Source organism: Gekko japonicus, unplaced genomic scaffold, assembly GCF_001447785.1.
Source record: "Gekko japonicus isolate JY-2015 unplaced genomic scaffold, Gekko_japonicus_V1.1 scaffold5991, whole genome shotgun sequence".
NCBI classification, from domain to species: domain Eukaryota; kingdom Metazoa; phylum Chordata; class Lepidosauria; order Squamata; family Gekkonidae; genus Gekko; species Gekko japonicus.
The window spans coordinates 22,431-38,020 of record NW_015170449.1 but is presented as its reverse complement, the minus strand read 5'-3'; the positions used below and the strand labels follow the sequence as shown (position 1 = coordinate 38,020).

Genomic DNA, 15,590 nt, shown 5'->3' with positions numbered 1-15,590 from the left:
GACTGCCCCAAGCGTGCAGGAAAATCTCCGTGCCCCCCACGTGCCCCCAATGTGCGGACTTAGATATCCACACGCAGGGGGCGCTTTCGCTATTAGTATATAGATTAGATTGAACGGTAGATAGGTAGGAAATCAGATATATATGTATGAGGTATTTTCAATAGGTATATAAGTATAAACTCTCATCTATGTGCGTTTATCTGAAAATAATAAAAACTGTTTTTTTGGGGGAAAGGCAACATCCAAAGGCAGTCTCAGTCATTTCCCCATTCTTACCTCTATACATAACTGGTATCAGTTATCCTAGAATAATGAAAGCCAAGCAATGGAAAGGACTTACTCTGAATTTCAGGGTACTTCATCATCAGCAACAAGCCCCAACGCAAGGTAGTCGAAATGGAGTCCATGCCCGCGGCAAATAAGTCCCCCACCACAGCTATTAAGTTTTCATTATGGAAAAATGCATTGCTCTGATTCTTGTTCTTTTCCTAGAAGAAGAAAGAAAGAATTTCCCCCCTTTTCTTTGTCCAATTAAAGCTCTATGGCTCTATGCAATGTCATTTGCAATCTCTATTTATTTCTCAAAAGACAGGCTTGCTGGTCACCCATTTGCAGGGGTCCAGGTAGGAATTATTTCGTCCCTGGCTGATTGTCCCTGGTCGGGGATGTTCTTCGTCTACCTTCTACAGTTAGTCAGCGGGTTGTGGAATTGGCATTGGGTGGCGCCTTGGGTTGTTGTTGTTTTTGATCAACAAAGGTTTATTCAAGGTTTTCAACATGTAACAATACAAGACTATAACAACAATATGATGAGAAGAGCAAAAGGAATAACAGCAATCATTTGTTACCATTTTCGAAATACTTAAGGAGGTATCATTATGCTCATTAACATAACATCTGTCTTGCTGGTAACTTCAGTTCATTGATAGGTTAGTAGCTTTCGTCTATATGTTACTTTAAACAATGCTATATTCAGAAACAAAGCCAGTATTTATCATCTAGCAAAAGAGGGAACCACTTCCTTTTCTGAGAGAAACTGAATTATTGGAAGCCACTTACATACAAATGGTGTTTGATAATCCTCGTTAGTGTGATTAGCTATGCCGTCTGCTATCTCCCCCATAATAAATTGCATCCAAAGCTTATCATACCACAGGTCTAATGACGGGCCTGAGACTGATTTCCATCTAGCAGGTACAGTAATTCTAGCTGCAGCCAATAATAAAGAGATTGTTTCTTTCATTTGTTTTTGGGGGAAGAGACTCTGACCACTTTAGTTGGCGGACTGGGGGCTGGTGATTGTTATGCAGCTAAGGGAGCACCAGTTAACAGTCCCGTTGAGGGCTAGGCGTCTGGCCAGATCAGCCTTTGGGTTCAGCGACCCGGGGTTTGGAAGGCAGGCCTTGGGTCTGCAGGGACTGATCCTCCCCTTAAACTATTTGGTTTGGTGGGGGGAGATCCTTGGCATTGCCCTTTGTTTACCAGGTGGATTTGAGCCTAATGGTTGGGGCTCGATCCGGGGCATGGTGGCTCTATGGTATATGGCTAGGGCGTGGTTATATTGGACCACTGGCCTGGACGGCACTGCAAGACCCTATGCCCTTTCCATTGAGTTTGATTTAATGTTAAATAAAGTGACCCGTTAGTTTATCCAAACCTTGTGTCTGTCTCTTCATTCCGAATAAGGAGGGCAAATGCCTTATTGGTTTTTTCAGCTTCCCAAATGTATCTGGGATAACTGGAAGAACTGGGGGGAAATATCCCTGAAAAAAATCCCGGATATATTTGGAAAAACCCAGCAAAACTGGGCTGCCCAGCAGAGTCCCAGTCACGCCTGTGAGAAGAACTCTCCTCATAGGAATGGCTCCGGGGTGGACTCTGTTGGGCAGTCTGATCTAAACTGGGCTGCCCAGCAGAGCCTGCAGGGAGAACTCTCCCCACAGGATCAGCTCCTGGGCAGGCTCTATTCAGCACTTTTTAAAAGCTAGTGTCCCCTTTTTGTTGCAGAGACATAAGGGGAAAGACATCTGGGGAACTGGAGAAAGCAGAATAATGGTTGTGCTGCATATTCAATTTGTGGTTTTCCTGTGAAAATCCCAGCTAGTTAAATGGGCGGCTCCCCCTTCCCCCAAGTGGGATTCCTTGCCGACTGGCCTGGCATTCACGTGCAAAAAGTCTTTAAATCAATGGGTGAGAGAAGTTCACCTGTTTACCTCTTGCTGTTGGATTAGAAAAGCATCGATAAAGCTCCTCTGGTCGTTCACATCCAGTTCTTTGAGGTGTTCTAGGAAGGTGGCCTGTATGAAGTCACGCATTTCCTTTGAGTTCTTAAGGACAGTCTTGCGGCCACCAGAAAGAAAGCCCAGAGCAGGAAACATGTTGTACAGCTAAAAGGATCAAATATGAGAAAGGAAAAGATCAAGAAATCCCCAAATCCTACTGCTGAGGCAGAAATCTCAAAGGTGTTTTGAAAATCTCCCATGATGCTGTAGCACCCAAACCTTTCCAAGCATTGTAGTGGTTAGGGCCACCAGGCTGTGTAACCACCGGCAGAGTAGGAATGGGGACATGGGGTGGGTGGGCTGCTGGCACTGCACGCACTATGACATCACTTCCAGGCAAAACCACAAGTGACATCACCCTGTGTGCGACATCGACATCTTTTAAAATCTTTCTCCCCCTTCTCTTTCAAGCTGCCGCAAGGGTTGCCTGAGGCCCTGGCCACACTTGAAGTGGTACAGTTTTGAAAGGACTGTTCCATATAGTTTCCTAAACACTTCAAATCAGTTGCACGTTTCTCAGAACAAGTTTTGTCTCTGCTATGATGTCCTGAGTTTGTGGATGGAAGCTATAAAGTCATGGATATATACATAGTCCTGCCTGTACAGTTTGTACTGTTTTTTTAACCCGTTTAAAATCAAATTTTAAAGAGTTTACCATGACGGATGGACTTCCCAAGACCCGGATCTCTTCATTGACCAAGTTCAGTAATCTTATAAACGTGGGATCTTCGTATTCATATCGCTTGCCGAGTAATATGAACACTATAATATTGGCAGCAGCCGCATTCATGATTGTAGTCGTCTCAAATGGTTTTCCTGTAAAACAATTATTACAATGAAAACATCATGCTATGGAATTAACCTCAATATCAGTTATGTCTTGTGCATTAGCTTGCATATGGTTGGCTAGTATTTATCATCCATTCTCTGGGTACACCGTATGCTCTGCAATGTACAGAGGGGGAATTCTAGACCGGACCATGTCAAAGTACGGCTTCAGTATTTTTGGTGCCTCCCAAATGAAAAGAGAAAAAGCCACCTCACTGTTGTGTACTGCTTCCTGGCTATCCCAGTAGGCCTCAGAGCAAGCATCAGAGTAGGAGGGACTCAACTTCTTAACCTTAAATCCTGGTTCACCCTTTCCCCAAACTTACATTCTACACTAAACACTAAATGTAAAAATGCTCGGGGTATTTTTACATTCTACACTACGTTCGAATTCACCCCGTAATTATCTCGGGGGTATTTTTACAGTCTACACTACACGCGTGTTCACCCTGTAATTATCTCAGGGCATTTTTACATTCTACACTACATTCGAGGTCACCCCTGTAATTATCTCGGAGGTATTTTTACATTCTACACTACATTCGAGTTCACCCCTTTAATTATCTCAGAGCATTTTTACATTCTACACTACATTCGAGTTCACCCTGTAATTATCTCAGGGGTATTTTTACATTCTACACTACACGCGAGTTTACCCCTGTAATTATCTCGGGGGTATTTTTACATTGTACACTACACTCGAATTCACCCCTGTAATTTTCTCGGGGGTATTTTTACATTTTACATTACATTCGAATTCACCCCGTAATTATCTCGGGGGTATTCTTACATTCTACACTACACGCGAGGTCACCCCTGTAATTATCATGGGGTATTTTTTGTTTCCACATTAGATTGAGGTCAACCCGGTTTTGCCCTACACTTGTCCCGGGATAAATGGATGCTGTCATAACCAGGGATCAAGGGTCATTTCGTAGAAAAAGAGGTACAGGAGCTCATTTGTATAACACATTTACATAACTCATTCGCATATGCCACACCCCCTGACAAAGGGCAAGCATGCAAGCAAGCACGCCTGGGTTCCATATCTGATCTTCTCCAGATGGCCTGCGGCTACAGAGCACCTGGAGAAGATCGGGCAGGGAAACCAGGCATTTTTAAAATACCTTTCTTTCCCTTCCCCATCTAGGGAAGGGAAAGAAAGGCATTTAAATCCACCCCACACTTCCTCAAGTTTTTCTGCAAAAACAGAGAGGCTCATGGGGAAAAGGAGGCACGTCTGCCTGCCTGCCCTCCCCCTCCGCAGCCTACCCGATGCCTGGGCAACTCCCGGGATGCTGTTTCAGGTCGTTCCCCCTTGAAATGACCCCTGCCAGGGATAAATGCAAGGTATTGTGTCAGGAGTTGAACTCTGATAAAACCAGGGATCCAAGTGTGGAAAGGAGCAGCTGAATCATTAGGCCAATATCAATTCCTCCTGTTTATCAGTACTGATAACATTTCTGGGCAGAAAGCCCAGTACCATCCACCACTGAATTAAACAAACCAAGCTCCCGCCGATGAAGAATCTCATACATTAAATTCAGTAGCCTTTCCACAGCAAAATATATAGAGAAAGGCTGTTCAGCAAGTAGGGACTTATCGCCTTCTTAACTGCATGATGGAACATATACCATCCAGGAGGGACTCAGTGCTGATATTTTATTTATTACGGTCAACGACCATATTCAAACATAGTACAAAATAAAAACATAATATAAAAGATAACATCTTAAAAGAAAAAAAAAAACACCATTAGGATATACAAACCATCATATTTCATAGATAAAATATACCAGTCATCATATTTCAGAAATTTTAAAAATATCCTATATTATTCTAAATATATATAATCAAAACAGGGAAGGAGAATTCCTACTGAACAGGTCTATCATTTGCTGCGCACTTTGATCGCTTGGGCATAGAGAACTTAGCTGTTAGCTCAGTAAGAGCTGTAATTTCATCAATCAATACTTTCTCGAGAGAAGCCTTATCTGTCAGCACTGCTAGTCCTTCCAAAGAAGGATTGTCTTATCTCTAGTTTCTTTACAAAAAGGACAGCGGATAATAATGTGTCCCTACGTTTCCACCTTGCCGAGGGAGCAGGGACAGATCCTTCCAGTATTCAAGATCTCAGCACTTCTCTTAGCCATCTCCCTGCTAGCAGCCTGCAGGTTTAACAGAGCTGAGGCTCTGGAGTCTTGTCTTGTGCTTGCTGAATTCACTGATAAAGTAGAACTGATCACTAGGCTTGTGGTCTGTTCATCCACGAAACCCACTATTTAACACCTACAGTTACTTTGAATAAAAGGACCTTCAGTCAAACAGGACTGGGTGTTGTTTTCTCTGCTACACAGCACTCACCTTCAAAAGATTCAAACTTCTGTATTAGGAAACTGCACTCCTCGACAATTCTGTCTTCTATGGTCTTCTTGCCCATTCCGTAGTCCCTCAACGTGCTTATCGCAAACCGCCTCATAGCTTTCCAGTTCTCGCCATTAGAAAACACAATACCTGGAGAGAAACAAAAAGCAGGTATATTGATATGCAGAACAGCAATTGGCTCTTGGCTCTTGGACCATAGAAGACCCTTCAGCCTGGTTGGAGAAGCTAAAACAGTTCACCTAGTAATGGGGACTAATATCGGGAATGGGGGTGCAGGAGAGAGATAAGTTCTGAAAAGTACTGAGATCGGAGGCTCAGCATAGTGAAATCAGCAATACGTTTATTCAGTTACATCACAAGATCAAGTGTGCATTTAGCCGGCCAGAGGCCGGTTTCTTTCGTGACCGACACCACACCCATTTCCCGTGATAGGTTCTATTAACAAGTCCACAGTTCTACTGGTCTGTACTCGGATCCGGGCAAACTCATAGGTGCGCCCTAGGATCCGGAGGGACTATGGTCTATGGACTGAAGGTCGGAGGTCCGCCCGACCACATGGCTAGGCCCACGTGACCGCGGCCATCTTCAGGCAGCTAATACACAACAAGTCCCTTGTTTCGTTGCAAAACATTTTCAACAACAAGTGAATGCAGGAGAGAAATACAGGAAAGAAAGCCTTGACCTGGACAGCCCAGGCAAGCCTGATCTCATCAGATCTCAGAAGCGAAGCGAGGCCGACCCTGGCAAATATTTGGATGGGAGACCTCCAAGGAATACCAGGTCTGGGAGGCAGAGGCAGGCTATTACGCCCCTTCTCTGAACGTCCTCCGTGCCCCAGTAGGAGACACTAGAGGTCACCGTGAGTTCCAGGCACACACACACACACACACACGCAAACAAAATAATAAAAAAAAAGAAATACAGGGAAGAAATGAAACGTTTACTGTTTTCCCCTGAGAACTGAGCCAGCTCCTAGCTATATTACCAGGCCTGTTTCTAGGTCACCCTACTGGGGCTGCCAAGGTCTTCCAGAATTGCAACTACTTCTTAAATAGGTTGCAGCTTCACCCCGTCTACTCTGTTCTTGCTGGCTGTGCAGTCATCCTTTATGAAAGGCCAGGGAAAGATCTGTCCCCCTTCCCATGCCATGAACTTCAATTCGTCTACCCCTTCCTTTTCTCTCCCCCTGCAACCAGCCTCCCTATTCATTACTCAGGGATGGGAGATTGTGCTCTGTGTCGGTTTGTGTGTGTATGTGTGTGAGAAGTATTGTTCACTCACAGCCATCTTACGGCAACCTCATGGGGTTCTGAAGGCAAGAGTCATTCAGAGGCGGTTTGCCATCGCCTGCCTCTGCGTAGCAACTCTGGGCTGGTGGTCTCTCATCCAAGTACTAACCAGGACCAACCCTGCTTAGCTTCCAAAATCAGATGAGATCGGGCTAGCCTGGGCAACCGGCCTTGAACTATAAGGGCACTGCTGAAATTTTTTTAAAAAAAATCTGAAAGTTTCATCATATGGAGACCTCGGGGTTGCGGGGGTGTGCGTGTGAGTGCTTGTATCAGGCCAGTTTAAGCCAGCCCGGTTCTATAGACAGGAAATCCCCAGGTTGCATCTCTCCCAGGGTCATGTTTGGCACAGACTCTCCATGGCTGTAAGTTCTACATATGTAAGCAAGACCAGCTACTCTTCAGAAAGAATGACCTCACCATGGCCTTCATCAAAGTCTTCAAACACTGGGATCCTGGGCCTGTCCGCAAAGGCATCTGCCTGGTTCACCAAAGCCTCTTTCACAGTCTTGTAGCCCGTCAGAACGACCATTTTCTGGAATCCCATTTGGAAGCTGAAGACGGGGCCGTACTGCTTCGATAACTGAAAGGCAAGGAAAGGTAAATGAGAAACATACTTCTGATCATCCATGTTTAGGGCTGCCAAGTGGTGGCGGGGGAAGGGTAAACCCCTGCTTCGGAGGCCCGATTTCCGCCACCGCGGAATTGGCCCCCGGGGGGAACTTCGCCCCTGAAGCACAGTGTGACTGCGTCACCAGAGGTGATGCAACCACGTCGCTCACGTTGGGGGCGTGGCCCAGATCGTCGGAGGGAAAACTCTATGGCTTTCCCTCCGACGATCTGGGCCACGCCCTCAACGTGAGCGACATAGCGCGTAGATCCTGAGCAGTAGATTCTGTTCTTTTCAAACCTTGCTGGCTACAGTGGAGATCAAGTGGACGATGTGTGGGGAAGACAGAGCACATATATGGAGCGTGGCCTTCCTGATCGCAGGTCTCTAGTATTTTCTCAGTTTTTGTTACTGGGCAGAAAAGAAAACACTGGAGTGTCAGGGGCATAGCCATGACATTTTGATTGGTGGGTCATTGGGGGGTAGTGAAAGAGAGGGCGAGGACAGGGGAGAACTATACCATGCTTGCCTGAAGGGGGGGGCTCTGTTGACTCTCAGCAGCCCTGATATTGAGACTAAGGAGGCAGTGGCATAGAAACTATCCCCCCATGGCCGATCCTGTCCTGTCTCCTGCAGCTGATTGACACAGCAGAGAAACAAAGTGAAGAGCATAAAGCGAAGCGGAATGGGAAAGAACCTAGAGGAAGGCCCGTTTGCTCTGCACAGTGCTAGAAAAGGGCACACCTGTTGTTGCTTCCGAGGAAGAGTTCTTCAAAGGTTGGAGACGTGTGTCATGCATTTTCACAACAGGCCCTCTGTGCAGAGCAGGCGGTGTGCCTTCCCCCGGACTCCCCAGCCCCTGGTGCCTGGTTGGACACTTGGTGGCTGGGAGGGCCAAGGTTTCCGGCAGCGGCAGCAGCCATGGGCCTTTGCTCTCTTTTCTAGGGGCTGCCTTGAGAGAAGCAGCTGGATCTCCCCCCACATGACATCTGGCAGCGTTGCGGGACGGGAGGAAAGGACCCCTCATGGCTGGAAGCGGCCCCACCACCCAGTCAGTGGGTATTTAATGGTTGCAGAGAAGGTACAGGAAGTCGAACTATGGCTCGGGGGGGGGGGTAGAGTGGTTTTCTCCACAAGCAATGGCAGCCCTCGATCCCACCTTGTGGCCGGCAAGGCAGGCTCCTCCCTTTTCACATTGCGGCTCCCTCCTCACTGAGGAGTATAAAAAACACTGCTCTCCGGTAACCTAACTTGTGCCCTTTCTACCACCACCACCACCTTTCTTCTCCCTTCTCCCTTAGCTGGTAGGAGGTTGTTGGCATAATACACTTAACAGCTTTCCCTGCCTTCCAAATTACTCCTCAAGGTATGACTGCTGGTGTTTCAATGAAGATCTAATTTCCATCCCAGTCAGTGCAATCCTAAGAACACAGCAAGCCCCACAGGATAGACCTGAATGAGATTCCGAGTTGACTCACTGGCACATGATCTACCTCAAACATTGTTTTGATTCAACGCTTCTATGTTTTCATTATTATTGATGGGATCCTGTCCCCCAGCTCAATTTCCAATATGCTCTATTAGAACAGAAATAAAATACAAACTCCTTTTCAACTGGAATATGGATTCTCCAGGAATAGATCGGATGGTTATCTTCTAAACTCTGGGAAAAGGGGGTTTGAGGAATGTATGGTTTGGTTCAACTTGGTAGAGGTCTGTGAATTCATTCTTGGCACTGCAATGGTTTAGTTAGACAGAGTTCAGTTACAACAATAACTACTTCTGATGTACTGATATATCAAATACATTTTATTAACGCATAAGCAAATTCCGTGACATATTTGTCTTCACATTAATGCTCGCATTTGGGATGGAGAAGCTTAAGGTCTCTCTGCCCCCACAAGATCAGCACAAGGCAGGGATCTAGAACAAAAAAGAACAAGAAGGTTACCTTTAACATGGTTCCGTGAGGCCTCTTCAGATCCAGGAGGTGGAGGTTTCCAATGAGTGGTAACGGGCGTGGTCCTGGTGGGAGATTTTTGCCAGTGCTCTTCCAGAAATCGCTTCTTTTCCAAAGGAATGCAAGTGTGAGGGCAAGTAGGAACAACACAGAAATAGGATCCATCCAATCCATTTCTTGCGACCAAGAAGTGGCTTGTAGAGGTTACAGAGAAATTTGCAATGGATTTTGATCAAGGGCTGTTTCTGTCCCCTGAAATGAGCCACACAACTTGACAGGACAGGTCTAAACTCTGTTGACTCCAGAATGAAAGTTCAGCACCTTATCATCTGTAAGCCTAAGTTAGTTAATGATCTACTGGGTCCAAAGAGTAGTGCTGACAGTGATTGCCCCCCAAGCTGGAATAACGAGGCAGACACAAGTGCTGGGTTTAAATACAGGGCCACTTTATTAACTGACAACTTTAACTGGAACCAAAAGGCAAGGGCAAAACAGATTGCATTATGGTCAAGGCCAGAGGTCAAGGACCCCTCCCTTACCTTGTCAATAGGGTGAGCCACCCTGCCCCGGGTGGGAGCCCACTGCAGGAGCTACCATCCGGCCGGCTAGCCATTGCAAGACAACCCTGTAGCCCCATCCCCCAAGCTGCAAGGCTCAAAGAGAGGACCTAAACAGGGCCGTCCCGAAGGCAGTCCGTTTTCCCCGCCCTGTGCCGCAAGGCACAAAGACTGTACTCACAGGACCCCTTCAACCCCAAATAGGGGTGTCAGCTGGTGCTCACCGGACCGCAATCTGTATACCGCATAGCAACCTGCCATCGCTGAGGTCAAGCCTCTGCTTAGGCCTCCGCGCCCAACCTGGAAGCCCATGGCCCACAAAGCCCTTGCCGTGGTTATCCAGAAAGATGTGCATGCCGTTCAGGCATGTGTCACCATCCTGTTGGCAGCGCTCGGCCTGCCCAACATGATTGCTCAGATGTGGCAAAGCCACCATTCAGCCAAACTTGCAGCCGCTCTCCCACTCCAGTGGCGAGCCGCGGACCTGCAACCCCCGCAACCCAGCGGGATATAGCCATCTGATCAGCAGGATCCCCTGGCCCTGTCTTAACTGACTTCAACCGGACCAGTGGGGTATACTTTGCCCCTGATCAGGCCAACTTGCTGCCCCAAAGGCAGCCCTCACTTTAGGGAGGGCAATATGTCCCTGACAAAAACTGCAACAGGCCCAGCTCGTAGAGCCCGGCATGCCTGCCATTCTACCTTGGCCCGATGACGACTGCCCGCTGAGCATAGGGCATCTTCTCGGTGCAATGAGCGGCCCGCTAACTTGTGCCCTCATAATAGGCCTTTTTCGCCTTTTGCCATTAATGCCAACCTGTAGGAGAAAAAAGGGGGGGAGCAGGGAACAGTTCAATTTCCCACAATTTGCCTTGGGATCTGTTCAATTAATTGACCCGGGCCGCAGGTAGAACCAAATGGTAAAGCATCTTTGCACCACTGAAATGTCCCCCTGGGTACACCCATGGCCACTCCCAAGCAGCTCTACAGTGGCATGAGTGGGCCCAAAATTCCTGTCCGCCAGCTGGCTTCAAAGACGCCATAACAGGACAACTCCAACAGGTGTTAAAAGGTGCCCTTGGCCATGGCAAGCAGCTAGTCACGAAGAACCCTGCTGCTCATAGGCGGCCGGAGCTGCCACAAGGCGAACTGCTTCTCCGTCTCTGAACTCGAATTGCTGCAGCCGCAAGAAGTCTGCATGTGCCGTGTAATTGCAGCACCGACTTCCACTGCAGCCCTTCATCTTAGGCACTACGTGAAGTCAAGTATCCTACAGACATCCAGGAGTCCTATGAAGGATAGTGCATGGATCTGACCATTTAAGGCCTCCCTGCACTCCATGATTGTTCCACCCTTAATAAACCTTACTTTATTTGCTTAAATCTCCTTGTGTCTGTGCCTGGGTGAAATGATACACCACCTTGACCTCAATACAATGATACCTAAGAACATAAGAAACGCCAATGCCAGATCAGGCCAAAGGCCCCCCCATCAGTGTTCCCTCTAAGCTGAGTTAGTGTGAGCCAGCTCACTGCTTTTTAGCCTCCGGCTCACACGTTTTTGCCTTAACTCAGGAAGGATGGCTCCAGAGCAAACTGATTTATGTAGTAGCCAAATCACTTGCTCAAAACTTTAATGTCAGTAGCTCACAAAGTAGGATTTTTGCTCACAAGACTCCACAGCTTAGAGGGAACATTGCCCCCCATCCAACACTCCTTTCATACAGTGGCCAGAAACCCCAGTGCCATCAGAAGGTCCCCCCATGTCCCACAAATTCCGAACCACATAGGGTGCTAATGTTGCCGTAATTACCTCTTTCTACCTCAGCAGTGAAAGGCACAGGGCACCAAGCCCCCCGGTCACAACTTTAGCAGCAGGAGGCTTTGCCAACCTGCTGACCATTTTAATGTTAGCAGTGGTTAAACTGATACCCCCCACTGCTCTATCCCCATCGGCGGTCGGAACAGAAAAATTACCTCCCACCTGTCCCTTCATTTACGGTGGGAATGTCACCTTCCTGCGTCATCCTATGGTTAAACTGACTACCATCCAGCGCAGCCTGTTGGGAGACAACCCCAAGGGTTCCCCCCCCCCCCGCAGCCTGTCCATACCGGACTGTTACAGAGGCGCACTTGCCAGCAAAAAGGCATGCATACCCTCGTGAAAACTGGGGGACCAGAGATGATAAAAGGAAGTCCCCACACTCAAGTGTCCCACTGCAACCCCCAGTATAGGAGGGTCCGGTAGGGAACTTCCTAAATGTCAATAAACAGGGGTGATGTGCAACTCCCAGCTTTAGAAATACGGGTCAACTGCAGCAGTTAGCTCCTGACTCTGTTAATCCTGGCCAGCCCAATGAAGTAATATATTCCCTTTGCACAACTGGAAACTTACCTACAAGGCTAACCTAAGGGCTGGGCATCTAGAAGACCAGTGCTGCTTTACAGAGCTGTCTTTTAGCCCCAAGCCTAAGCAATAACCAATCCACTGAACCTAAAGGGGTTTCTGCTCACGCCCACAGCGAATTCACCGTGGACATAGGCTGCCTAGCCAGGGCTATGAAAGGCTGCAGCCAATAATGAAGGTGGAAATAAATGAAACTATTTCACCCTGAAGTAATGAAGCATCAATGTAAAGATGTACTTCGGGTTGTTCCAATGCGCACGGCCACCAAACATCCCCAGGGCTGGCAAAAGTGCATACCTTTACTACCTGGCATGTCCCAAAACCTGTTACAACCCATGGCACAATGGCCTAATCAACACCCCGTGTGAAATCACAGGGTATTTTGTTGATTACATGGGCTCAGTAAAGGGGAATATTTCCCACATGGAGGTAGAATAACCAAAATAAACTACCATCACACAGCAATGTGTTTCCTAAGGTCCAACCCAGGCAAAAGAGAAGCAAAAAACCCTAAACCAAAATATCTGTTACGGTTGAGATTGTCAAGAGGTGTTGTAAAGAACCTGATAGGAATTCAAAATATGCCAATCCGAGCGGGGACGCCATGCCAGTGGCGATGCCCCGGCATGCTTGCTCACCCACCAGACTAACCAAGCCCCATGGGCAACTTAAGCCCCCTGCAAAAGCCTATACTTGGCTATTACCAACCCCTACCGACCAACAGAGAGGAGGGGGGAGGTCAGAAAATAAATAATACTATACGGCTCTCCACACCTCCCAGTGAAGTCACTGCTCATGGAGGGTCCGCAGCAAACCTGGCCATTCTCCTTTGTGCAGAATCAGCCATGTCCAGACCAGCCTAACTCCTTTGCCGCAGCCCCTTTCTTACCGTCCCCAAAGCAGAGGAAAAAAACCTATGCCGAGGAGGGACAGCCAAGGCGTCTGACCTGCTGCTGAACAGAAGCCAGAAGGCAAGTTGTGCAGGGGCCCACTTGCTGAGCATGTCCTTACGTGCCGTCTGTACCAGTTGCAGCTGATGGCAGAAAGTGAAGAAGACCTAAAGAGCCTCTTGCTCAGGGTAAAAGAGGAGAGCACAAAAGTGGGCTTGAAGCTCAACATCAAAAAAAGTAAGATCATGGCATCCGGCCCCATCACTCCTTGGCAAATAGAAGGGGAAGTCGTGGAAGTAGTGACAGACTTCACGTTCCTGGGATCCCAGATCACCGCAGACTGTGACGCCTGCTCCTTGGGAGGAAAGCGAAGGCGAACCTAAACAGCATGAGAAAAAGTAGAGACATCACCCTGCCAACAAAAGTCCGCATGGTCAAATCAATGGTATTCCCAGTAGTCATGTATGGCTGCGAGAGTTGGACTATAAGGAAGGCCAGGCGCCGAAGAATAGATTCTTTTGAACTATGGTGCTGGAGAAGACTCTTGAGAGTCCCTTGGACTGCAAGAAGAACAAATCAGTCAATCCTAAAAGAAATCAACCCTGACTGTTCCCTGGAAGGCCAGATAATGAAAGTGAAGCTCAAATACTTTGGCCACCAAATGAGAAGGGAGCACTCACTGGAGAAGACCCTGATGCTGGGAAAGATTGAAGGTCAAAGAAGACGGAGACGGCAAAGGATGGGATGGTTAGACAGTGTCATAGATGCCACGAACATGAAATTGAGCAAACTTCAGAGGACGGCGGAAGACAGGAAGGCCTGGCGGGAGCTGGTCCATGGGGTCGTGAAGAGTCGGACTCGACTGTGCGACTAAACAACAACAATGTAACAGCTATAATGGCACCTCTCTTTGATGCTCTGAAATGACCTGTATAATGCTCCCTCCTTGACCTCCTTAGTGGTTCCTGATGACCTTTGCTGCCACCTTTAGACCTCTTGGTTTAACCCGAAGAATAGGACAGGTTAGTTACCTTGGGTAGAATGACAGGACAGTTATCGCCTGGGGGTGACTGTGAGGCAAAAGGGAATCGTTTATTCTAAATAAAATGGTTGCTTTTGCTTAAACAGAAATATAGTTTCTTAAGAAGTGTAAAAAAGCTTAATTGTTCCAGTGTAGTTCAGAAGCATAATGGTTTCATTAAATCTGCTAATTTTCTGGTTGCAAGATAGGTGCAGGACTTCTTTTTTAAAAAAATTCTCTAAATAGATCTAGCCACATAGCTACAAAGGCTTATTTTTACTCATTTTTTTTTAAAAAATTGAGACACTCACATTAGAATCTCAGAGAAAGTCTCCAATAAAGAATGAATGATCAGCTTATTAGAACTTAGAGGTGGGAGAGACTTGACTCTGCACTCTCCAACACAGTAGTGGCAAAGCCAGGAAAATCAATGGATGTCCACTTCCTCCTTGTAATCACTGAGAAGATCCAGCCTGTTTTTGCTCCCTGCCGTTGAAGTTGAATGATCTTCAGGGGTACTGAATGAAGTACAGTAACGTTTTTATGTTCATTACAGGGTTGTTTGTCATTGCTAGCAGAGCATGCTATAACCCAATTTAATTCATAAATCTAGCCACCGGTGTGAGTGTTGTTTATCTTGATTCCACCAGAATTCTGCAAAGAGCCTGGTGCACAATAAATTACTTGGTGGGGAAGAACACCAACATAGTGGAGGATGAAAGGATCTCAGCCATAAGTCTCTGGTTTTTCAACATTTGGCCTTACCGCTTATGACTTGGAAGGTGTGAGAGTGACTGAGAGTGGAAGAGTTGGATTTGGTTCAGGATTCATGACAAATACTTGAGTTGATTTTAATATCATAACAAAAGTTAATATTAAGAATTCAGTTCCATGGTTGTTCCCATTGGTTCCAGTGGGAAATTCATTTCTGGATAAAGTCACCCATCCAGCTCTGTTTTGGTTCTGTTTCCTGGACACACTAGTCTGGTATAGAATGTTGGGAACTGGCTTCCAGAAAGATTCCCACATGCCCAGAGCAATGAACCTGCCGGTGGTTGGTGCTGCCCTCTGTGAATAGCAGTTTCTTTTTTTTTAATAATATATTTATTGGTTTTTTAAACAAAAAAGAGGACATAACAAGACATAACGTATAGACAATAAGACTAGTTCCTCTTGAATTCCAAAATATTCTCACAAAATATAACACTTACTTCTGCTTAATTTAGTTTTCTCATCTATATGCCACCAATTTCCGAATTTCTCCAATAATTTCATCCTATTATTCTTAACTTCTGACTTCCTAATAATTAATTTTATAAACAATTAGGATATGGCTATCACCTCCTATCATACCTAACCCAT

General features: G+C 46.7%; 1 protein-coding gene across 1 annotated transcript; it reads right to left on the bottom strand.

Moving 5' to 3' along the window:
- Positions 1-340: 340 nt before the first annotated feature.
- Positions 341-9,528, bottom strand: LOC107116413 (cytochrome P450 2K3-like; the record flags this gene model as incomplete). The annotated part of the gene is made up of 6 exons (XM_015418309.1): positions 9,346-9,528; positions 7,205-7,367; positions 5,475-5,624; positions 2,938-3,098; positions 2,214-2,387; positions 341-488 (listed from the first exon to the last, which is right to left on the bottom strand). Coding segments are annotated over exons 1-6 (979 nt in total), but the record flags the coding sequence as incomplete, so codon positions are not given.
- Positions 9,529-15,590: the final 6,062 nt, after the last annotated feature.